Source organism: Tenebrio molitor, chromosome X (assembly GCF_963966145.1).
Source record: "Tenebrio molitor chromosome X, icTenMoli1.1, whole genome shotgun sequence".
Taxonomy (NCBI): Eukaryota; Metazoa; Arthropoda; class Insecta; order Coleoptera; family Tenebrionidae; genus Tenebrio; species Tenebrio molitor.
In genome coordinates, this window is record NC_091055.1 from 3449869 (window position 1) to 3476812 (window position 26944).

Below are 26944 nucleotides of genomic sequence, written 5' to 3' on the forward strand. Positions count from 1 at the left end.
TTATCTAATTCTTATTAAAAAAACAATAATTGTTTTTTGTAATGTTAATAGTACACCAGATTGCGTTATCAGCTGTGCCAACCCTGGAAAAATAATTAATAGCTGGTGTATAAGTTTTTCGAAATTTTAATTGTCCGTTCGAAGGTATTTGTTGCTAATTTTGCAAATGCAAGTTACACTTGCACTAGTACCCAAACAATGACTAATGAAAATTGTTTCGAGGGTTCTGAGCTGTCACAACTCACAAACAAATTAAGACAACAAAACTAGATGAACAGAAATGAAAGAGAATAGGTAAAAAAAAAACTTTTTGTTTGGAGAGACAGGAAAATAGCCTGGAAGTATCAAAATTGATTATGGTGTTTATATTAATTACAACTGTAACAGTGTCTAATGATTCAGCAGCTGAATATATTTATGCTATTTAGATCACATGTGCAAGACACGTTGACGTTCTCGTGGAAAAGAAATGAAGTAAAATAGTTATCAATGAGTTTTCTTAATCGCTCGCTTAGCATTTCCATTACGATCGTCAGAGCAAACGGTCGTGGAGGTATTGTTATTCAGATTGCTTTCACCTGATGTGTTAATATTATTGTTGACATTTTAGAAGATCAGAGAAATATGTTTCTCTCGCAGACTCACCGTTTCGTTTTAAGCAAATGAGATTAAGTTAATCTCGGTCCATTAATAAAGTTTTTTGCAATTTCGAAATCGCCAAACAGGAAATTGCTTACTTTTGGAAGTTTTTTCCGTGAAGTAATTAAATTAAACACAATATGAACATTTGTGCTTTATTCCGTTGTTAAACCGTTCTATTTTATTGCCGAATATGACATTGAAAGTAAAAGTCACAAGTGTCAAAAGAATTTATTGTGCGGAGGTACACAATAGAGGCGGCACAAACGCTCAAATCTTATTAAAAATGGCGGAACCGATCCAGACGCGATGACAACATGGCGTGCACCCGAAATGGAGCAGAATTACGAATAATGAGACGTCGGCTTCGTGATCAAAACTATTTTCTATGTGTGCACACACCTATTGCATAATACTGGAACGTCTTTGGTTTGGGTGAAAGTATCCGTGAGCAGGTATTATGTATACGTTCATACAGTGTATTTCATTGCGAGGTTATAAAAATTCAGCCAATTCGCAAAATTATGTCATAATTTAATTTCACTATTACCATTACTTTCTTACAATAACCGGCGCTACATCGATAACGCCAAAAATCGCCGACTTTTCAAGTAATTGTTCACTTTCTCGCGAACACTAGGTCTACCTGCGCAATTACGTAATGCGTTACTTTAATTCTTAATTCGATCATACTCGCAATCCTGACAACTTTTCAAAACTGCCAACGAAAGTGCACGCGCGTGGGCTCCAGGACGAAATTTTTTCGACCGCCTCGACGCTCCCCCAAAAAGGAAATTGTCTAATTGTCGATCCTTCTGCACGAGGAATTGCAGATAATGAAATGGTAGCAGGCCGCACATGTGTTATTATTACGTGACTAATAAAATAACTCTGTCATTGAGTTAGTAAATATGTTTACTGAATGTGTAATTAATGTAAGATTTTCATTGAATTACTCTTATCCCGCGTAGTCAAACAACACCTATTTAGCTTAGCACCATAACACAATTTGTAATAAATGTAAATATTTTTTTAACCCACTTCCGCTCGTTATTGAGTCGTTTAATAGTCACAGTTCTGCAACGAGTCAAATTTTTTACATTTTCCAAAAACATAAATCATTGTGACCGTACCCACGTCCATACTTTTAGAAAGATATTGTAACTTGTAACACGTAAAATTCAACTTTCCCTCATGGATGAACGGATAGAAATATGTTACAGATATGGCCAAAACGTTGCGTAAACAACTGTACGACCATTTCTTATATCACACTTGTATTTTAAAATTCTTTTACCGTCCGCTCGCCTCAGGATCTTGTCGTTGTTGTGACAATTCATCAACAACAATAACAAATGACCAAATTTTGTGGTGAGATGTAATAATAGTTAATTCGACGGTTGCGTTAACTCCAGAGCGAGCGCGACAATGTGTCGCGCTCTCTTGCGCCTACAGGATGTTAAAAAAAAACACCAGTTTTGCAAATTTTCGGCAATTACCATAAAGTTTTTTGTCGAACGAGTCGATTTAAGACAAGAATAAATAATAATCAAATTATCTTACGACAATTCGAGAATTATGTTGTGGGATGAACAAGACTGGAATAGGTTGTGAAGAGTAAGAATTGGTTGCTGGTCGATTGTTTTTTTTTTTATTTGAAGATAATTGCTAAGAGTTTTTTGCAACTCTTTAAATACCCCGAGGTTCGGCAAATGTTTTGGAATAGGAGACCTTCTGACCGCGAAATATACATTTTTTTAAATTTGATTTGTTGATCAATAAATAAGCGAAGGAACTCACTACATAAGTCACAAAGTAGTAGGAGCGGCTTATCGCAATATAAAGGTCCACAAAAGTCAAGGATGGAACTTTTTGTACCACTAATTACAATAATTAGCAAATTATTACATTCTTACGGTGGGAATAGTTTTTCAACACTTTGAAATGTCTTGATTGCAAGTTCTTTTAAGATTTTTTAACGATTCAACAGTCAGACAATTTTTTAATAGTTTTTCACCTTGTGGTACTAGCTCGTTTAAATTTCTCTCTGAAAGAATTGACACTCTTCTTAATCTCCAAAACATGACGTGTTAATTACTGCTTAAAATGAAAAAGTCGATGACATTTAGTTATAACAAGTTCGTAATATATTTATGTATTTAATATTCTCAAATCGAGTGTTTTCTTGGCCATTCCAGTAGTCGGTACCATTTAGATTACACTCTTGTGTCCACTTTAATAACTAGTTCAAATAAAACTTAAAATAAATTCTTGTTTTATTTTTTTTGAGTTGCCTTCTGAGCCACTTTATTCAAAAATTATGGATTAGACATGATTACAAAACCAAGAATACAAAAGAATAAAAGTCTTGACTCGATAAACTCCAGTTGAAATGATTAATCTATTATCCGAAGTACAGTCAGTGGTTTCCGGTTAATCGGAATCGAGTAAATTATCAAAACTTTTTGAAAAAAGGCAATCTTGTTTTGATAATTTAAATTTTGTTCAAGTTTCAGTTGACTTGTCTGATTCGCGCATTCACGTGGTGACCGTAACACATAAAAGTGTGAAAAAAATTAACACGGTCCAAGATCAAGTGTTAATTTTTTCCGCCTCCACTGGCGTTAACAACGACGCCAAATTAGGAATTTTGGTTCCTATTGAAGATCTTTTGTCTGTCAGAATAAATTTGTGATGTATTTTTGAGAATTTGGTAGAAATAAACGCTTCTCGTAATTATCCGAAGTCGCGGTTAACCGGACTCGGCCGAATCATGCGGTGGAATTTGTCTTGACAGATACATAATTTCCATCGATTTGGACAGTTCTCGGAAAGCAAAATGATCGTGTAAAAATATTTGTCTGGCTTCTGATGGAAGTTTTTCAAAAAATAGTCAGATTTTGAGGAGTGTTCTCAACCCATGACGAGGCTTCTCGTGTGGAAAAATTGGTCAAAGCGGATTGTTTTGTATGAAGTGATTCGCCGGAAGAATCTTCTGAGAGTTTTTTCCAATTAAAGGAAACCTTCAGCAGCAAGTCGGTGATTAGTGGTAAGTCCATAAAGCTGTGTGGAGATAATGATGGTGACTTCGATCATTAATCGCGTTAGATAATGGACGACATGTAAATAGATTCAAGGAGAAATATTAAATTAAAACTGAAAATTAGGAATCACAGCCCGACCAGAAATTAATTACGACTCGACAATATTATTTCCGGCGACATCATTGAAATTTGTTAAATTTGTCAAACAAGTATGAAAAGCCTCTAATGAGACAGGAAAACATCACGTATTTCTGTCTCTTAGTAATCTGTATTATAATTTCATCAAGGTAGTAAGTGAATGTTTCGTTTACACTTTTGTTTAGAAAGAACCTTGAGCTGTGTTTCGATTCCGTTCCACCAAAAAAAGTTGAAGTTATTTTTACTGAATCTTGTCAGCATTCTCTTTTATTTAAATATTTATTAGTAACAAATTTGAATATTGGAACCTTCTGAGCTTATACCCTTCCACATGAAACAATAACGCGCTTACGTATTGCATTACTAATCTTTTATTCTAAGTGTTATTTAATAACAATCAAGGTTACAGTGAGTTTTGGTGTCATAGTAGTGCAAGTAGTTAATACACATATCTGTATTTCTAAATATGCATGAATAGTACATACTTACATTCTCTTTTAACGATACATAACAACCACTTGTTGATGCAAATTTCCAACCAAACGATAATGTCAAAATCCCTTTAATGTTTTTCAAATTCTAACGCTTTTAATAAATAAACAATGTATCTGATTGAACGTTCATTGATCAACTCACCCAATATGTATGTACATGTTTTATGTTAACACAAAACAGTAGTCCATAAATGCAAATTTCGCCGACAAGCTACTTCGCTGTTTGCAGCCTTGAACCATAGAAAAATTGCCAATTGGTAGAATTTTTCAAAAATAAATACATCACACAGTTTATTCTTAACTCAGAAAAATTACAATTGCACTTTTTGCCTAATTGCCAAAAACTTGAAAAATAGACGAATATTATGTAAAAAATCTACATTTATCTACAGGCTTCTGTAATAGGCAGTGGCGTCTCGTATTGCACTAAAAAAATGTGTGCAATTTCTAACAGAATTTTGAATTAATTTTAAAATCGTGAAGATCTCTATACGCTATTTTATTATAGAGGTAAAGGTCTGAATTAAGAAATATACAGTCTGAAAACTACTTATTGAATAAATTCAGTAATTTCAAAACGAATGATATTTTTGTAAAGCGCTAAAACAGGTCAACTTTTATTTTAAAGTGGTCTTAAATTATTGCACCTATTTGTGACGTCATCTCCTTCAGAATTCTGACGTCATACGCATTTTTTTTAAATGTAAATACATACATACATGTATAAAAAGATATCATGTAGGATTTGTTACAAAGGGCATTAACCCCTTCACCTCCATGTTACCACAGGTGGCAACCTTCTTAGTACGTTCCCATATTCCATGTTGCCACCTGTGGCAACAAAATTCTTTGTTCTCTTACAAACGCGAAGAATATGGTATCTCATTATTTGAGGCTGGATTATGTCCGTTTCGTTTTTACTGTATCTATCGTTTATTTTTTTTAGAAATTTTAGAAAAATTTTCACCTGCTTATAACAAACATGAAGAAAAAATATGAAAGCAAAGAAATAGAAAATAAGAACAAAAGAAAACGTAACATGGAATCGAGGAAATAACTCTACACCGCAGCAGTAAAAAATGACGGCGAATGGAGGAAAAGGAAAACATGCATTATATGTTACAACATTTCAAAGAAACGAGTGTACACAACAAACTTTTGTGCTACTTGGCCCAAAAAACCCGCTTTTGCAGCGAGGAACTTTTCAATGTTTTCCATGAGAAAAATTTGATTTGAAGGAAAATTTATATCACTGTTATCTCGTATTCACATTTTATAAACATAATTTTCTTTTTTTTTTACTTTACCAAACTACCCCCAACAACCCCCCTCCCCACCCCCGTTATTTTTCATAATTTCATTTTTTGCATTTTTAATGTCACTAAATTTGCAATAGATGTAATTGACAAAATTGAATTAACAAAAAAAATATATTTGTCAACATCGACAAAACCCCCTCCCACATGCAACGCCTCTGACTTTTCCTGAGTTTTTTTTTCAAATTTGTATGAGGACTAACATGATTAATAAGAATATGTATAACAAAAAAAATCGATTTGAAAAAGTTGATTTTTAAGCGAAAGCTCGCGATTTTGAAGTGACCTAGCGTAATCGGTCTGGGTACTATCCAAAACTAAAACAAAAATTATTGCATTACATTAAAAAAAAGAGTGTGACGTCATAGCTCAAAAATGGATGACGGCATGAACAAGTGAAGCAACTTAAAATAAGCATTATTAAAAACAAAAATTGACCTGTTTCAGCGTTTTCATTAGTTTTGAAATTACTGAATTTATTCCATAACTAGCTACCACACTGTATATTTCGTGCGATCCATTGAATTTGTTATTAGAGTTGGCGCTGGAACTGTTAACGCATGTCTAATTTTGAACTATCGCGGCAAACGTCACATTTAATGACAATTGTAAAACAGAAAATAGCGAATTAAGGATTCGAGAGATTAAGAGAAAAATTACAAGGTTAATGTTTATTTTATTAAACAATGCTACAACAGATGCTGAAAGTGTTCACCATTTTGTTCTAAGCACAAACGGGCCCTTCGTTTGACTCCACTGATAGCATTTTGTAACATTAATTTATACACAAATAAGTGTATCGATTCAAAAAGACCTACGGCTTCAGTTCCAGCGCCAACTTTAATAACAAATTCATTGGATCGCTCGATAGAAACTGTCTCTAAAAGAACGTATATCAAGAGTCTTGTGGAATTGTGCGGCTCTATAATTTTATTGTGTCGAACTAAGTCGAGCCGTTGAAGCCGTCAAATCAGCCAAATGTCAAATTATTAAATCTTAGCGTCAGCTGTGAGTTCGACGTCTTAGTCGTTTTGCTTGTGATTTTCTTCAGGTTTTCTATATTCTTTTATCTTAGAACAGTCTATTAAAAACCTGTCATTAATGGACTTACATAACCTCTGTTTTTCTATTTGATACTATGCATAATATGCAACAGAACGGCAAAAATCATATATATTGCAGTTCCACAGGACTCCTTGATATACGTTCTTTTAGAGACACTTTGTGCATCGAGAAGTAGAGATCAAGACTTAAATATGTAGATTTAAATGGAGAGTAATTCTGATTGGATGTTTGTTAGTGAAACTGGTTTATGCAGGGTTAGATCGTCTCGATCCTTGACGAGCCGCCACTGGTAAAAAGTAATAAATATGTTCAATTTTGTTGTGATGTATAAACAGAGTGACGTGTTGTTATAAATAACAACCGTTCCTCTCTTAATAATAAATACAAGAAAAAGAATTTTCAATGTCACATTTGAGATTAATTTCTCGAAATTTAAATTTCAACCTTGAATGGAGAATTGTGCCTGTTCTTTTTTGCCTGATAAATAAATTACAGAAACAATACATTTTGAAACTCCAATTAAGCGGTTTACAACAAATAACTTTCGATTCGTTGCATTTTTTATCCGTTGCTCAACGACATGTAGCTCGAGAGGATTTTTTCAATTAGCGCAGAAATCAAGTGACCGAGTTTTTGTCGCAAATTTCCGAAAGTGTCACATCGCCGGCCATAAAGTGTATCTCTGTATGGCCGGTCGTTTTATGGTCGCGGGTCATAAAGTGTCCGGACAAAAACGATTTTATTGGTTCCGAACGCGTAAGTTCAGTTTTTGTGTTGTAAAATTTCGAGACATTTGCTCTGAGAGTCATTGTTACAGTTCTGACGCAACAACCAAACGAAAATTTCAGCTTCCGCTGTTTTCAAATTTATGTAAATATAGAGCAAGGATACGGTTGGGTAATGTGGAGATATATTTTCATGGCGAGATTTAGAACCTTTGGGAAAAAAGACGCTTGTATGTTATCTAAAATATATTGCACATATATGTACATACATGGGTATTATAAAAACATTTGGTTGAAACAAAAACGTACATTGCGGACTTAAGTTAGGTTTCGTTCATGAACACAGCACACGTATCCAGTTAACAGTAAGAACACTTAAAGTAATAACAAGTCATTGTTTCGTTCAATGTCATTTAATTTCACCAATAAAAATTTATTTCAATTTCGACATCACTTAGTAAAACGTTGAAAATTGTCGTAATTGTTAGAAAGAACGTAATAACAATAACGCAACAACTTGTTATTAGGTTACAAATTATTTTGACATATAAACATATTCCCATAGAAACATTTATTTGGATAGATCTATATTGTTCCCGTTTTCGTACCACTACCTCGCCTATTTCGGACATCCATCTAAACCCTGTACACCATTTACGAATTTTATTTCGATGAATAAAGAACAAATGAGGAAATTTCTGTTACCGACCTTCAGAACTGAGTCTAACAGTTGCGCCGAAAATTATGTAAATTACATGCAATTATAATGTAAAGTAGAAAAATATGTTTACTTTTGTTATCTCTTTAATTTACCAAATTTACTTGTGAAAATGATATCATATTTTATTTTAGTACTCTTTCAAACAGAGAAAATCTTTTACACTTACCATGTAAACTCTAATTTTACTACTTTTCTACGCTATTAAATGACACCCGTATTACACATACACCGGCTGTTCCAACAAAATGAGGACACAGGGAAGCCAATTTAATCTGATCGTATTCGAACACTGTACCTATTTATTGGAAAAATTCCTGATTTTTTTTCTACCAAAACTTTTACCTATTACTGTTGGCAATATTATGAAAACCATTTTTATACCGCTTCCCTGCACACTTATTCTAGTAGATTATCCGGTAATTATAATGAATAATTAGAGCAACACATATTTGACACATCGGAGAACACTGAACTCGATTGACAATTTTTTTGTGAACAAGTTGTCAAATTGAAAATAATACTTGTTAAATCCTATTCGATGAATTTGTTTATTTTTTGGACAATTATCTTAACAGTCGATATATAGTTAATTTATAGACAGGTAAGAATACAGGGTGTTCTTGTCAAACCGTTGGGTTCTTACATATTATTTCAACAATTGTTGTACATCGACTACTTCTAGAAACACCGCGTTGTAAACTAAAGAAACTTTTGTTAATTGATTATACATAAAGGAACAATGAATTTGCTTATGCTACTCTTTGTGGTCTGTTCGCAGTACTCAGTAATAGCCAACAGCTGGAAATTCTTAGTTGACGTAATATGAGCCACGCAATTTAAATTAAAATGAACGATTATTGATTCCAAAACGATTAAAAATTAGGCCAAAAGCTGGAATAAACTATGTATGGATATGAAATTATTTTAACAGGATGGCAACTCCTGTTGAAAGAATAGAAATGTTAGAGGTATTGGATCCCTTCATAGGCTGTGACCTTGGAAATATCTGCGCGAAAGCGGAGCGATAAACCAGTGAAAACGATGTTTTCCGATTTGTAGCGCTTACTACTTGATACCGATATTCGTCGTTTGCGCAGATATGACTCATAGCCCATGAGAAAATCCAACACTTCTAAGAGCATCGCATAAATACTGATGCGACCCGCTGTATGTTTTGCACTTTGAAACTTTGAAATAAAAATAGATTAACGACTTAACATTTAGCTTAATGATTTTGCAATAATGAAAAGCTCTAAATTCATATCCTCTAAATTTAAATTTTAACTTGTGGGGGCAAGGAAGAAATGAGTGCTTTAAAATAGAAGAAACGGGTCTAGGTCTATAGATGAAAATACCAACAATTACAAAATTTTAAATTTAGACTGATGGTAAAATCTGGGGCGAATGGCATAATTGTGTAAAAATATACAGATTCATTGTCGCATCCCAATTCTGTGCTAAACTTTCAATATTTACAATTATGAAAGTAAAGTTGCGCTGGGAAATTATGCAGTGAAAGGTCGCATGGGTCCCTTTTACCTACTTTAGCCAGATTAAGTTTACCAGCGATAAGGTGAGTGAAAATTAGTTGATTAATTTTTGAGAAATCGATCGTCGAAAGATGAAGATGGAAATTTGTTTGCAAATGATTTTACGCATCGGTGGTCTATTTTTCTGACGAACTTGTAACGTTCAAATTAATTTGTCTTCAACTGTGAGGTAACGAACCGTACGACTCTAAATTCTACCCAATTATTACGAATCTGACACGTTGACCAGGCATGTGTGCTAGGAGAATAACTGATTATTGATTTCAAAAAACGATTCGAATTTTTTTGATCGAATTTTGCAATCAATCACCTAAAATAAAATCGGGTCCAGCAGGCGATTGATGGTTGTGTGCATACATCAAAAGTAATATTTTTGGAAAATTTTCAAGACCACTAGAGTTTCACTTCTAATAATAGTTTTCTTTAACTTACACACCAGTATTTACGAAACAAAAATACGCAAATATAAACTATTACTAAACATCTGCGTCGAAGGTTCTCAATAACTAGAACAATATTTCTTTCTTACAAAAATTATATTTACATTCATCTGTTTTCCCGTCAGTCGGAAACCGCGCTTCATATAAATCTGCAAAGTGCAGTGTAAAACTCTTGCAGGAACAAAAGAAGCCGAGCCAGTTGCGGTCGTTCGTTGGGATTTGATAACCAACAATGCGCCATGACGGCGAAACTGCAACAACTGAATTTTTCGAAAATGCGAAGGGGTATTTTATGACTTACAGTTCGTCGGGGCAGCCGACAGGTTGAGAAAGGCGGTAGCCGTTCACGAGATACGAACCCATTTCAAAGGGATCAATTTCAGGGTAGGGTTGCTGCGCAAGGGTTGTTAGTTCCCATATAACCACTCCAAAAGACCACTGAAAAGCAAACAATAACGTTTTAATTGGGTTTAGAGTGCCCATAATTGTGATTAGAGGATTTGCAGAATTATGCGCGGCACGGAAGGGAAGATCGACCAGGACATGATAACGAGGGTGTAATCTTCCCTTAGAGTCCTTAGACAAAACTAGGCCAAATCGATCCTTTATCAATCATTTTTTGAACAATAGACAACATAATTCAAAAATCTGAATTCTGTCAACTTTTGGTTTTTTTTTCTTCCAACTACTCCTAAGATATTTGCGAATCAATTCGTTGTCCTCAAGTGCATAATTATTCTACTCCGCTTTGTAACATCATTCTTACGAGTGCAGTTATTTTTGTTCTGATATTGTTTATTGGTTAGTTTTTGCCCGATTATTCGTTAAAAATATTTTTTTTGCAGTTGTAATTATTTGAAAACAAACTTCGAATGTTGTAGATTTGTGTTAGCGAGTTTCCAAATACAATTTTAAAACATCTCGTTTTATTTACTCGAATTATACATTCACATAATTTTCAAACTGACGTAAACAGTGATAAAAATGAAATAAAATTTATTCGAAGATTCTAATTAATCTGTCACCGTGTATTTGCACATTTTTCAAAACAAAGTGAGCAACGAGAAGACATTTTGTAGAAAATACATGGTTAATTCATCCTCTCTTCCTGTAATTAATGCGATAAAAATACACCTCATAATGGTTGTTACAAGGTCAGACTCTTTTTAATGGAGAGATTTACATAAATAGGAAAGTGTATATCTTCGCCAATGTTGATTACAGGTTTCATTTTTATCATTATCGTGTTTCGAACGTAACGTTCTGGTAAAGGTCACACACAACTCTATATTCTGATTTCAATTTGAGAAATAAATGTAACACTAACTCTGCACAATTGTGTAATGATGAGTAATTTTGAGACCAACCAGGAATTTTTTTCTTCGACGAGCTTTCAGGAGCTTTTATTTTAGATCAAAATGTTGCGAAGCAAAGAGGACACCATGTTTCATGTTTCGAGCGGTAGGAATGGCTCCGAAAATTGCCAAAATAATTTATGACCGTTCTGGGAAACTGGTCCACCCCAAGATCATCCTAAACAAATTATTCCACCAATGGGCGGTTACTTTGGGGCGTCGGGACTGACCCGCTTGAGACATTAGTCTCTTTTGAGTCCGGTGAAGGAGCAACAAAGTTTTAAATACGTTCGTCGTTTTTTACTTGATCGGAATAAATCAAAGCTTGTTGTCAAAGGCGCTAATAACACTTTTTAAATTATTATCATTTACATTGTTTTTTATACATTTTAATAACTGAATCTTTTTTTACTATTCTAAATTGTTGTAGCACATGCAATCCTGCCATCACGTAGTGATTAATTTATGTTAGATTGAAGTATAAATTTGTAACAATTTAATTTTTTGGTCTTTTCTGCATCGATACAAAAATACCATTTAGCAACCTAGCGTGATACTAATAATTTACCACCTCCGACTGGCGTCACTTGGTAGCAGTAGGCTCGAAAAATTTTTTGGTATCTATAAATACTTGAATTCTAGTTTAAATTTTGTACTAAAAACATTCCCTAAGTTGCTGTTACGAGGAATTTACGAATCACGCAGACGGACCGAATGATTGAAAAAAAAAGTGATATATTTTACGTTTTATTGGATGTTAATGCATCATTAATGCACCACTTATCCGATAGCAAATGATTGTTATTCAACGTTGGTAACAACAAAAATCCCAGGTAATGATATGAGCAACTTATCTATGTAAAAATACAACATTAAAATAATTATGTCATTTTATAGAACAGTATAGATAAGTACTGTTTCAATTAAAAGTTAAAAGACAAGGTGTAAATTTAATGCACAATATAACGGGTGTTTTTTTAAATTTGGCCTCGAAGTTGGCGTCGAAGAGTCGATTGTGAACGCATCACCGTATTAAATCTCTGAACAGCTGTTTAAATGTAACCTCGCTTTTTGCATGTTTTTAATATGCATTTTTTTAAACTGCAGTTTAAAAAATCAGTCTTTTTTAAGAGGAGTGGTTCATCAACTGTTTAAATCTAACCTCACTTTTTGCGTTGTTTGTGTTTTTAATCTACAGTTTGAAAAATCAGTGTTTTTAAGACGAGTGATTCATTCACAATCGACTCTTCAACGCCAACTTCGAGGCCAAAAAAAAAACACCTTTATATTATGGATACTGGGTGTTCCACCAGAACCAATCTATAGGAAAAATTATTTTCAGTAAAAATTAAATTTGGGTTTATCATTAGTGCATTTTACAAATAAAAGAAAATCATTTGTGTAAGAAAACCACAAAGCACTACGAATTAGCCGATTTTTTTAATTAGCTACTTTTAAAAGGTTTAAAGTTTACAAGAATAAGAAAACTCAAAAAGTTTCATAACCTTTCTAATGGGACATGTGGAGTGGGATTCTAGGGCAGTTTTAATTGATTTAAAAATAGAAGTTTTCGTCTGAGATTAACTGAGAATCTTGGTTGTTTTTAAATTAATTGGTTTTGAAGTGAAATCGATAAAATATTAAAAGTTTGTTCGTTTTCGGTAGCAAATTTGTAAGTCTGATCTCACTTTTGACGAATCAGGGATCCGAAAACTTACAATAGAAGATCTAACCAGAAAGGAATTCGCTCGCAATAATTATCCTTTATTAATTACTGAAGCGCGACTCGAATTCACCTTCAGCGTTATTGACATCATCTTTCTTTCTTTCAAATAAAAAGAAAACATAAATAATAAAATGGTTTTTCAAGGTGTACAACTATCTCTGTATTACAAGAACTTTCAAAAACCAGAATGGGGAAATTTATATTTCGGTTGATGACGATTTTGCATTATCCTTGATTAAATATTTTAAATAAAGGTGAATTTGTAATCAAGGTTGTTAACCTTGACAGTTTTAATGTTTCGTTTCTGTAGGGTTATAGTCGTGTATTTGTATGCCGATCTCAATTATTCACGTTACATAATCAACCGAGTGAATATTTTATTTAATCGCAATTGTTCTAATCGTCAAAGAGACAGGAGAGCCAACGTTATTGAAATACCGCACCTGCATGCAGAACAATTTTATTGTATGAAAAATTCGATCAAATTAATCAGTTCTAGTTGCCGACACATGAATAAAGCAAACCACTACAAACATCTGCATTTCGCGACGCTTTTTTTCTACACAGCTACGACTAAAAATGAAAAATTCGACGTAACTCACTTTGTGCACATCACACCAGTAACATGTAACTTACTACATCGGATGCTCCCGTGTACTGTTTATACAAAAGACTTTCAGGTGGTAACCACTTAACTGGCACATTTTCGTTGTCGCCCAAACAGAAATAATCGTTAGGGAACAAATCTCTGGACAAGCTGTTGTCAGTTATCTTAACTTGAAAGTTGCTATCGAGTCTGTGAAAAAAATCTTGCAAAAATAATCAGCTTCTGGACGAGTGGTCGGTTTCCTTACACGCAGTTTCTGACGGCTAAATCCTTGTAGCAGATGCACTGGCTGTGCAAGTACATCACACCTAGTAGAATTTGTATGGATATGTCGACCAAGCTTTGCGTCGACAGCGAATACTGGTCGTCTTCCTTATGGCGACATTTTATTAAAAACCTGAAAAATTCCAGAGATACGGTTTTATTGGGCAAATAGTCGCAACGCTGTTACCTCTTCAGGTTACCTCTGTTGACATACGGGTACACCAACAGCGGCTGCTTTGGGTTATCTACGTTTACACCCCAAACGGGTAAAATGTTTTTGTGCTCTATTCCGAACATCATCGTCCCTTCGGTCAAGAATAAGGATATTTGCCTTTTCGACGCCGCCTCTGAAACATCGTATTTATGGCACCCAGATTTTGTGGGAACGTGCACAAATTATACTATTCTACGAAGGACTGGCTTTTACGACAGTCGCGCCTTCGCTAAAAGAATTTTTTTCTATCGACTTGTAAAAATAAAAACAGGACGAGAATTCCGCATTTTCTAGTCAAAACCCTTCAGGTGTTATCTTAGCTCGGTCGCTGAAAATGAAGCAACATATTTTAAATTCAGAATACATTATGGCCCTACATCTCAATATTCCTGTTGAACGAAAGTTTTATTGGGTTTGTGGTAAATCCACCCCTATGAACTTTCATGATTTGTGTACTTATTTAAATTTGGTTACATCAGTACCCGTCCCGGTTGAATTAGAATATCCTTGGTCGATGTTGCTACGACAAACTGTTAAAAAATCTAAAAGCTAATTTATAATTTTGCTTTCTAATAATCACATTTTAATCTTGCTCGAAACCTTGACGCGCTGTTTAAATGCAAGATTATTCCTCATTATACCCATTAACTACGTGAAAAAATATATATCGGAAAGTCCAACAGCTCCAACAATATCTGTTTAAGCGATATCAAATTATGTAACACTGTAATAAACATACCTTTCGTGGTTTTTATAAACACAGTTTTTTGAGTTTTGAAGACGCCTCGCAGAATTTGACTGTAAGTGCCCTCTTCCGTGACTTCTTCCAAGGCGATGGTTGACCTTTGCACCGACAGAGCGCGCAAGCGTTCCGACACATCTACTTTTCTCGCATCCTGACGAACCGCCTGTACATTGTCAAAAATGTTACAACTATAAAATTTGCATATGCAACCAGTAATACATCGCTGTATCTCCTAGTCTAACTTGTTCTTTGTTCTGAACGAGACGCAACCGAACCAAATTCGGGCGAGCAATTGATTTTCGATAAGTGGAGCAATGTTGGAGTAATAAATCTTAGCGGATCTCATAGTGACACCTTAAAGGGTGACGACTTACGGAAGCGCCCACAAGGTGCACAAAATTGGTCGTAAAAAATAAAAAAAAACCTCCTAGTTATTTTTATTAGTTGTGTTCACATGTTCAAAATTTCAATTCGAAATTAAACTTTCCGACTCGTTTGTGTGCAACGCCCATTGTGTCGAAATCCCTTTTACATTTGTCACGTCTCATTACACAAGTCCGCAAATTTAAATCAAATTAATTGAGGTTTTGAATGCGCTTGACAGCTGGAAAACTCCGATAAATAAAATACAGTGTCTCCCAAAGAACACAAATACAAGGAACATTTTTATTAGATAATAATTATGTACTTCGAAACTATAACTTTACTGAAAATACTTTATTTTTTAGAATTGCTACAAAGAGAATTGTTTAGGTTTGCAAGAATGACTAAAAAAAACGTCAAAATGGCAGTCAAGGTTGACGTTTGTCGATAACCATGTTTGTACTTTGTAAAAATTTGAATATCCTAATTTCAAGAAGGCGCTATCAGCAAAACTAAGAATTTATGACTTTTGAAAGAAACTCTGTTGGAATTTTATTTCTTATAGGACTTGAGTATATTTTTTTTAAATCAACCTATTGTACTGCATTGGGACACTCTGGGTAATTTTTATATCTACTGTATTGTCTGCTTTACATTACAATAGTACGTATCTGACAAATGTAAATGATTATCTACGCTTCTGCGAGTTGGTTTGTTTAAAAAAAAATAGTTCTTTCATTTTATTAGGCACGACATTCACCGGAATGACAATATATTTTTTTTTAATAGAAAGGGCAAAAAACTTGCCTGAGGTGAGGGTATGACTTTAGAAGACGCATAATAGGAGACCTGACAAGCATCGCTAGTAGCATAGGGTGAAGGAGACGACCCTGACTTCTGAACGCTAGCAATTGTTGCATAGCTTCCACTACCCACACTCGAAGTCCTTCCCAAAGCTGACCCAAGTCGCACAAAAACGTGTTGATTGTTATCGTATATTGCCGTCATGTAGCTAAAAGATACAAACTTTATTACCTCGTGAATATCGAAACACTTGCCGTTGTAAAAACACATTTTCTCTGATTGACTTATTTTGTTCGATGCCCAGCCAATTTGAATGATTTAGTTTCACTTTTTGCTACCCTATGTACCGAGGGTCAATTTAACAGCAAATTGAACAGAATGCGGAAGCGCGGATCCCACTGCTGATGCTTGCCCCTCCAAGTTATCCACTCAATCTCTGCAAAATATGAGTTGCAGCGGGTCTAATCCAAACATAAACTTTATTTAAAAGTAATTTGATTTCATGGTGCACCCTTGCTAATCACCCTCGAGATACTTCCGGTGGCAACAAATTTTAATAAAGTGATAACTTGGAAAGAGTTGCTTCAGTTGAAACCCACCAACTGTACATTTTTTTGTTGTTAATAAAATAGGAATTTTATTTGTCGTTTGGATATCTCCGACCGAAGAGGAATAGAAGAACACGGAATAAATGAAAGCAGGGCGAGTCCCTCTGGAATATCCTGAAACAATCAAACGAGTTTGGAGTACCCAAGGGGATGTTGTCTGCTGTGGCTAGTGGTTTGTAATTGTTAATAGTCGTTGTATTTATATTTAAATAAACTGTTGATTTAAGTTTGAATTCTCAAAGCTCGTCGTATCTGTTGTAATCGAAAACGGATTGCCCTCTTGGTCTAAAAATGTAAATCTGCAGCTGTTGGATCCGCATCGCACTCCACATTCTCATTATTGGGGCAACGTTTTGCCGAGTCAAGAAATAATTACTTAAGGGTTTCGGTTTTAATCTCCGTCAGCGTGAAAAGCAACTTTACGCGATAAATAAATGTATCAGTTCGGCAGGAATGAAATTATGCCGTTAAACTATACCATAAACATTGAACATTCGCTGCTAATATACGGACTAGCTGTTTACGCTTCTTACTTAGATGCAGTGATAAAATAAATTATCCTTCAAACCAGACTGGCCGTTCTCATCGAAAACCCCAGTTTACACTAGTTAGCTTGTGCTACTTTACCGTTCTGGTTTTTTACCGCTCGGGAAAAGCTATACTTTCTCGCAAAATCCATAAAAATACCTCGACTGAAAATCCATAGTTTTGTGTACTTACTGAACATCTTGCGATCGAACTTTCTTGTTCTGGATGCAAACAGCCGACGTGATTATCACGATTAAACTTATCATGGCTACTGCACAGGCCACGGCGACGTACATGGGTCCAGTTGCGTTTTCCAGAGATGTTGGGTCCAGGTGTATGGAATCGTTTTTATATGTTCCCCCAACACCTGGAAATTTTCTGGAACTGTTTACACTGTAGGCTATACTACACTGCGTATGTTATCAAACTCTGATCCCTTATCCCTCATTTAAAACACAAGGAAAATCTCCGATTTAAATTTTCAAATAAAACAAGTTTTGTTATTTCATTTTTTTAATAGACAAACTAGTCTAAGAGTTGGTCATATGTGAGTCAAATTAACGTTTATTATTTTATAAAGCATCCTGTAACATTTTCAAATCGATTTCTTTTCAAAAGAAGTTTTATTCATTTTTTTACGTATTTGGAAAATATGTTTGTCTATTTGTCGCCTTGAAAGTGTAAGATTAATGGAAATCTATTATTTGGTGTTTGGGTTTTAAATATGGAATTAAAACGTGGGTGGAATTAATAATTTGTATTTGTGAAGTAAATTTATGTAGAAGCTTGTGAATTGAGAAGCAAGTAATATTTAGACGCTCGCAAGAAAAGCTTTGTAAGAAAAATGATTTCACAATGGACTTTTTCAGAATGGATTTCCCGAGGTATATTATCGTGTGTTATGACGCATCGAAAGAAAAATACCAATCAAATGTAGCCAATAAACAAACAACAAATGGAAATACAGCGAGTTTCTCTGAAAGGTTTCTGAACAAATAGTCTAGACTATCTAAAAACGTTCGGTCAGAAATCAAGACCATGCCAAAGATCAATAAATTGCAAATATATAACAACGCGTGAGTGTTTCTGTTATTATCAAAAAGGACTATTAAGTTGTCGTTAAGTTGCGCGACGTATGCGGAAAACTTTCCACAAAGCACGCTTTTAAAGCGCTCGAAAATTGAAAAAGCATTATGGGAAATCTACGAGTGAAGAAAGTTGTGACTGCGACCGTGGACATTCCCTTTTAGATTTAAGAGATCGTTTTTCTTCGACGTGTGCTAGTTTGTATTTTCCCCACAAATCCACTGTCACCTCTGTCAAATTTTTCATCAACTTTTTCGTGACATTCTCTTTGTGGAATGTCTGTGTGTCCCTAACAATAGATTCCATTTTAAACGTTGCTACAGCAACCGCGTAATACCTTTCCTCTTGCTTAGCTTCCACCTTTTGTTGCCCCATAAAAGACAAGTTAAATTTATTTATTTCTCACTTTTTCCGTTACGTTGAAGACAATTTGAATTGCCCTCGGTTCCATTACCAGACTGGCTTCGAAGACGCTTTATATAAGCGCCCAAAAATACTACAATTACTTAGGGCTATTGCAGCGTACCTAAACAATTTACCGAGGATTTAGAGAAAGAGGGAAATCAAATATCGCCCCCGAACGCAAACCAACAATAATCCTGAAACGCTTTGTAAATTTCCTGTGTTTGCATAACCGATCCTGCATTTTAGGATTATTCAGAAATGTGATACTTTCCAATCGAGGTGTATTAATGAAAACTGATTGATCAACGAACAAATAGATGAAATATTATTAAATTAAAACGTGATCAAAATCATCCGCATGCACCCATTTTTAATTCATCTGTATAAATGGTTGCCTACCATTTATTGTTAATCGTTGACTTAAAAATCGTAGATTTATTTATTATTTTACATGAATATTTGATTCTTGTATAAATAAAAACATAAAAATGTGTTATGTATTTAGATAATGTATTCTAAAAATGTGTTCGGAGATTTAAAAAATTAGATTACAACTTGTGAAGAACCATAGAATATAAAATGTCATCAAAAATATTTTTCAATGGGAACAAGTTTGAAAAAATAATTATTCTTAATTACTGAAATGGACAAAACCAGATTTATCTAATAAAAAACACACTGAAAACGTCCATTAGGTTGGTTATACAACGTAAAAAATATTGTTAATTATCTTTGCTTTATTTTTTTTTTCCAGTACATTATATTTTCTGCAGCCTCTTTGACCACATCGTTGATAATGAGAAATTTTCTAATATCTGCCATCTAATTTGTAATTTTTGGTGTTATTTATGGCAAAATAAATCAAATTAGTGTAGTTATTTTGTCAGTGAAATGGTGGATGCGCCGGTTTGTTATGTAACAATGTAGATTAAGTTCAGGTGAAAATTGTCCACCAGATGCGAATCCTATTGAACCTACGTGGAATGTGGAACTTATCTGAGTCTACTAAACAGCGAAGAAACCTTATTTTTGTAAAATTATTCGTCGTTTTATAAATGGCGGTCGTTAGTCAGTGTTAAAAGACATGCAACCTTGCAATTTGTGTTAACACGTAATTCCCTAATAATATTAAATTTTTCCCATTATGAGCTACTCTCCAAACAAGAGTTCTTAACAATAACGGAACGGTTTGTTTGTAGTGGAATTATTTTTGTTTACTCGCGTTGTAAAAAGAAATAATTCTAATTGTCTGAAAACAGAAACCGGAGGTAAATGTCTGAGAGGATAATTTCAAAGAGCACAACGGCACAACCGCATCCGAAATGAATCGCCTGAAACGCTTTTTCTTAATATCGGTTTTTCGCCATCGACAATCTTTATCCTAAAACATACCTTTAAGACAGATTTTGTTCCTTCGAAAATTGAGCGAGGTGACATTGTGTTGTTGATCGTAGAGTGTGATATTAAGTTGGACGAATATTTCGGTTTCAGCACTTTTCAGTCCTGTGCACAGCAGTGTAACCCTGAAATATAATCGCAATAAAACGCACCTCCAAGTTTTTGCAAATTGACAAACCTGAACGTTTGTACCGACGTCGGAATCAAACCCGTTGATGAAATATTCATCCGGGGAGGTAACAAAGCACCGTTGTCATCGTACTTCACAGCTAACACATACGGTAGCTGAAATTCGAGTTCTTGTAAATGAGGCGAAATTGCAATCGCGAAGGATTTCACAAGTGATAATTTTCCCCGAAGATCAGGAGTATGTTTCTCAAGTGTTAGAAATCTCTGTAGTTTTAGGTAGAAATGCGGTAACAATGTGTATCGGTGGAGGAAATGCGAGCTTGAGGATCCGACGAAAAGAGGAAAACGACGAGGATGGGAATACAATCCCTGAGATAAAAGTAAATCGTTTTAATTCCACCCTCTAGTGACCGCATCGGTAGATCTTGTTCCGCAAGAAAAACAGAAATTGAAGTCAAATCTCGACACTTACATGACATCGAACAAATTTAATTGAATACCGGACATTCCAGTGGGATTGATTTTCTGTTTTTATTGACTGCACAGGACCCTTTAACCGTTTGCTTCTTATCAAACCCTCTTCACTTCTTTTGATATGTAAACACCGCCCTTGCAAAAATTTTAAATAATTTAAACTCGATCACAGATCGACATTGGGATCCAGATCCCATTAAAAATTTTAATTAAACGGGACAACACCGCTCGACGGAAAAATTATTTTGTGTTCTTGGTTTTACTCAATCAACAAATATACTACATTCAGAGATACAAAAAGCCAATTACTGTGTTAAATACGTATTCGTGAAATTCACAAAAAATAAATCACGACTCCGACGCCTAATTTTAACGAGTTTTACACGTCAAGTGATAATTTTTCAAACTTACAGAAGCTCATTTGCTTTCTCGTATTTACTCATTACACCGCAACTCACTACGTGAACTTTAAAGTAGATTAATTAAACTTCAGGATTTCATTTGTAAAGTTTTATTGTCACATCTTGACACCAAATGCCTGCGACACACACTTTTATACCGAAAAGTAAATTAGATTGGATGGATTTTTTACTCAAAAATTTCAAAAAATACATCAATTAGAGTTCAGACGGGATCAGATTGAAAGTTTTTCCCATCTCATCTTGCGACAGCGATCTCCTTGCAAATAACACGTTTTAAGGAAATGCAGTCTCTCTTGTCATCAAAAAATGCATCGCACACAGTTCTCTAGCGACAACGGACAATAACTGAGTTATAAAGTTTTCGAGTTTAATTGTGAGATGCAAATTCTTCCATTTTTACTCCCGCGGTGTGTGAAGTTGACACAACAGCATCCGTACTGTCAAACACGTTATTTCTGTCAAGTCCCTTGCGATTAAAGACGTTAAAACCTGAAAAATCTAAATCGAAGCTGTCTTCGCTTATTGACATTCGTAAAGCGCCAAACCAGTTTAACGACTTATCCCCCCACTTTTACAACAAACGAGCTTTAGCACTTTTTAAAGTTGATTGCGACTCTGCGCAAATACAATTTGCCTCCCGTTAATTATCTCTTTACGATCGTTAACTACAATGAAACTTTTCATTAGTTTGCACTGTCGGGTGCATTTATAATTGGAAACAGCTGTTTGTGTGGATTATAAAAGTAATCGCAAGAGCTGGGTTTAGGGTCTCAATAAAGGTCTCTGCAGATAGCGCTATCAAGTTGGCAACACCACTGTGCGATTTGGGAAACGCAACTTCAATAACTGGTTACCCCGGGTAACCAATATTATATAATTGGAACTGAATGCGCTCAACCGAATCTAGAAATTTTCATTTTGCATTCCCTGCAAGAGCCATTCATTGTTGCTTACTAAATATTTGATAATCGTCCGCCGCCAGATTAAAATTGAATTTTTTCGTTTTCTTTTTGCTCCGAATTAATTAAAAACCTCAAAGGTGTGCCTTTACGTAAAAACATTTTTTGACGTGAGCGTTATTATTACCGAAAGTTTAAATTGACTCTAGCACAAAGAAAAATACATATAAACGTCAAAAACAGTCGTTTTATTCCCTTCGGGTTTTATATATATTCTATCTATTATTATTGAAAGTTGAAATTGTCGCTAACACAAAGACGAATACGTATTAATATCAAAAACAGTTCATACTTTATAGTTGAAAAATCAAGAAAGATAAACACATTTATGGTTCGCTTATTCGCACAGGTTTTCGTGTTTCGAAGCTTAAAACGTGAAGTGAAGAGGGTCTAGTCTTTTAGGTAATTCAATTATTGTCTAAACTGCTCCCTCAAATAACCGGAAATGAGGCATTTAAATTTTTTCGTTTTTGCTTTTAAAAATGTAAACTCAGTTTCAGGTCAAAGCAACGTTTTACTCAAATTGTGAAAGTTTATAGAAAGCACATTTCGGTAACCGGAAATGAGAAAATTTTCGTTTAGCTCAAATTTTACTTAAAATACATTTATAATTGAAAATCCAATTTAAAGCTTTGCCGTCATCTGCGCTTTCAAAGTGCATTTTATCAAATTATAAATTTTATTCTTTGTTGACACAAGGTCTCTTCAAAGACACTCCGGCGCATATTCATAAAAATCTAAACCATTTCGTTTGAAACTAGTTATTTAAATATTCAAATAAAAACGTTTTTTGACGTCTGCATTGCATTAATATCTAACGGTGAATGTATTTTACTTACAGAATGATTTGTTAAACTTTGCCAAGAAAATTGAATATCGGAAATGTGAGCTGGAATCATAACTACAAAGTTCAGGGCGTAGGTATTTACTACTCCTTTTTGTACGTAAAACAGTTCAGCATTTATACCTGGAACAGAGAGAAATGAATAAAACAGGGAAAAATCAAACATTTAGGTATTATTAAAAATGTACCTACGTCAGTACTCAGGGAGAGCTATGTCCTGTTATTAAATGAAAATTTGTCAAATAAATAATTAATTTGATTAAATATGTAATTAAAAGTGCAAATACGTAGGTCAAACGAAAAAATAAACAAAAACAACTCCCTCGGATTCCCCTTATGTTTGAATATAATTTTAACGTGGAGTGAAGCTTTTTGCTTTGCGACCGTAAAGAAATCCTGCTACCTCGGAAAATTATCTCGTCACAAAAATTCAGTAAAAATTATTTTTTTGTGCAACCGTACGAGAAACGAGCCTAAAACAGGCCGCGAAATCAAATTTCGCGGCCGGTGCTTTTAACGACGGCCATTAAAGTAAACGTCATTTTAATATTTGATAGAAATAAGAGTTTCCATATAAGACTGGCGTTTAGATTTTTCGGTTATGAAATTCGAAACCGCAGAATTTATATTAGGAGGAGTTACTTCCACAAAAAATGTTGCCGCGAAATCCTTTAACATCCTCGAGATTGTCCTGTCTCGGCCGAAAACGGCCTTGGAGACAATTTTCCTCTCGGTACGTTAAAGAACGATTTCGCGGCCTTAATATACAAATAATTATTTTTTAAAAAATATGAAGACATTGATTTCAGAAATAAACGAAGTGTAAATTTGGTCGTGGGAATTAAATAAAGCATCAACAAATATCGTAGATTTTTCGCTCCGATTAACTCTCCTCGATACCTTTAGAATATCGAAGAGCAATTGAAGTTTTTTAGTATTTCGGCAACTGTCAAAGCTGCGATTTTCAGATTTTGCACGTTGAATGAATTTATAAGGGGCTTCCTTTTTAATAGGATTTGGTGGTTTTCTCTAAACAAGAAGGGCGGGAGTAGGAAGGGGGTCGACTTATTCGGATAAAGTATTTCAAAGTGAAAGTTTTTTACTCTTGAGGTTTTTTCATGAAAGAACCCGATCTGAAAAAATGATAATTTCCTTCTCTCGCGATTTGTTTACCTCGTTGAAGCAAAATCAATGCCTTTTACTTAGCACAAATGAATTAGGTTTAAATTATTTAACAACTACGAGGAACTAGTTTATGGTGGAGTCGAGAAATTCCCGAATGGCTCTGCAAAAAGAAACCACATGGAACACGCGAGAGAAAATAAATTGTCTTTAAAAAAGTAATTAACTATTTATTATCATTTTATGGGTATTTGAGATGTTTCAAGAAAACAACGATTAATTCTCATTTGTGGAGGCACTCATTAGCTCTCAAACGATTGATTTTCAAGATAATTTATCACAACGGTTCGATCTATCCAAGCTCAACTTCGTAAAAATCTCTCCACAGGAATTTTAAAACTCTTTTGATAATCAACCTACTATTACAAACGTTTTAGACAAATAAAAGGTGTTTAAGCTATTGTTAGTAAATAAATCAGTAGTACACTTAAGTCAATTTAGATAAGGATTACTGAGTAAGTGTACTGTTGGTTTAAACCAGTTTAGATAGCGACTGCTTAATAAATAGACAGTAGCAGGTAAGGAGTAGTCACAGCTGTAGGGTAGATAAGAAAGTTGTAACTAGTAGGTAATCGTTGAACTAGGTTAGTTTTCTTCAGATCTAATCATCTTCACGAGGACAACTTGGATATCAGTAGGCTTGGTTTTCATTGACGTTTCCTTAACGAGTGTTTTTCTCTCGCTTCATTAATTTCTTCATTAAATAATTTGACTGGATCAGTACGTGAGACATAATGAACTCATGAAATATTTTTTCTGACTTTATACCGTGTGTACAATTTATCTAATAATAGTTACCGGACGTGAATGACAAAAGTGGACTTCACTACAATAGGATCAAATATATGCGGAATTTTCCAAGAATAAACAAGCGTGGATGTAGAAATGTATGATATTCCATTTCGTATAATAAAGTTGGTGTCACGCGTCGGACACCAAATAAACGTAATGGAGAACTACATATTTTGTATCCAAAAAACATCAAAAACATAAAAAGCAAGCACACAGTCATTCTGGACAAATTATTTTTCGGACAAATATTGACAATAATCGAAAATAAAATTGTCAAATTAAAGTTGTTTGTTGACGATGTATATTAAATGTGAATTGTACTGCGTCGTCTTCCTTGCGTCCAAAACAAACTGTTAAAAGTGTTTATAGAGTCATCGAAGTGACAATAATTGACAGCGAATTTTAAATTAACTCGAATAGAAGGAATTTGAGCGATATTGATACCGACAAGGCTTTGAAATGTGCTTTTAACATACTTTTAACTTTTAAATTTCTACTTTGAACAATAAAATATGATAATTGTGCGTCAATAGCGCTTGAAATGTATCTTTTGTGTTTGCATAATTATTGCCTGAGTAAAATATGATTTGCGTCTAATTTTTGTACGAATTGGTGTGTGATGTAAACAGGAAAGATGTAAAGAAATAATCGATTGTTGTCAATTATTACTAGCTTCGGTTTCTAGGAAATGAAAATCAATGGAAAGATATTTAAGGGTTTACGATGTTGTCTATAGGTAATAAAAGAATCGCAATAAATTACGGTAGACACTCATAACGGTCAATAAAAGTATAGTTTTCTTGACAGAATAATGTCTTATCTTTTTGGGTGCCGGCGCGGAGTAATAAATTGATCATTAAAAAACAAAGTATTTGTTTTAGAGACGCAAACAAACGCGGGAAGAGGATAGAAACATGTCATTAAATAGGCGAGTGGCAATCTCCATCAACTGGTCTGTTGGGGGTTAAATCAGTACGAATTGCTTTCCATTAGAATATCTTATAAGCCTTATAAGCTAGAATGCGGACAACACAACAAGTCTAAATAAAAAACAAACACGTTTCGGACAAGCGATTTTGGTCTTACCTAAAAGTTTCATGACTTCTTCTTGTGTTATAAAAAAATTGAGGTGCGTGTAAGCTCTCGCCGTCAAAAACGTTAACAAGAGTAACGTCCACATTATTGACACGTCCTTTTCAGGCGCGGCTTCAGCCGCCACTGAAAAGCTTCCGGCGCCCGTTTACAATTCGTTAGAACATTGCCAAATGACAGCGACGGCGGACGACGTTTACCGTTCGTTACCGATTCACCAAACTGGCGTTACTCAAAAGCAAATTGTTTTACGATATTTCATGTCGATACAAATGGTCGCTAATAAACAATCAAGGCGGTTTAACTCCACTTTCAGCGACCAACTGAAAATATAGCTAAGCGTGATTTATTGACCGCGATATAAAGTTACACTTAGCTGTTATTAAGTTACTCGAAAAGCTTTGACAGCTATGTATCTTACTTAATACTAGCGTGCTCTGGTGACATCTGTTGTTTATCGCTGCCCGTTTCGGTTTTTTCTAACCAACGATGACACTAATTTCAAAATGTATACTTAAATACGATCAAAGTTCGTTTGAGTTAAGTACAGAATTATTTCAAATTAACCAAACACAATTCTATGGGAGTAAGTTGTCCGCGCAATTGTGACCCAGCGCATCCACCATAATTGTATCGCAAATAATTCTCTCTCATAACATTTTGATTTTGTGATAAATATTGTAATAAAATTATTTTTTAAAACAAATGTCAATAAAAGATATATATTATGACCGTCATGGAAATTGTTGACAGCTGCGTTTTATAGAAAAATAACTCCAACTATAATTTTTTAGAACTGTTTCTATAGTTACGTA

The 26944-nt window shown here is 34.4% G+C and overlaps 1 protein-coding gene across 2 annotated transcripts; it reads right to left on the minus strand.

Moving 5' to 3' along the window:
* Positions 1–7649: 7649 nt before the first annotated feature.
* On the minus strand, positions 7650–26312 carry LOC138140179 (tyrosine-protein kinase Dnt-like). 2 transcript variants are annotated; one of them, XM_069060980.1, is made up of 12 exons: positions 26124–26305; positions 23059–23186; positions 20414–20520; positions 20230–20360; positions 17539–17713; positions 16214–16418; positions 15038–15206; positions 14272–14431; positions 14068–14217; positions 13850–14009; positions 10434–10570; positions 7650–10383 (listed from the first exon to the last, which is right to left on the minus strand). In XM_069060980.1, the coding sequence occupies exons 1-12, from the start codon at positions 26215–26217 to the stop codon at positions 10272–10274; spliced, it is 1728 nt and encodes a 575-aa protein (XP_068917081.1). In that variant the 5' UTR covers positions 26218–26305; the 3' UTR covers positions 7650–10271. The 2 variants fall into 2 exon arrangements, with proteins under 2 accessions (XP_068917081.1, XP_068917082.1); XM_069060981.1 differs by lacking the exon at positions 7650–10383 and having other exon boundaries at positions 13816–14009; positions 26124–26312.
* Positions 26313–26944: the final 632 nt, after the last annotated feature.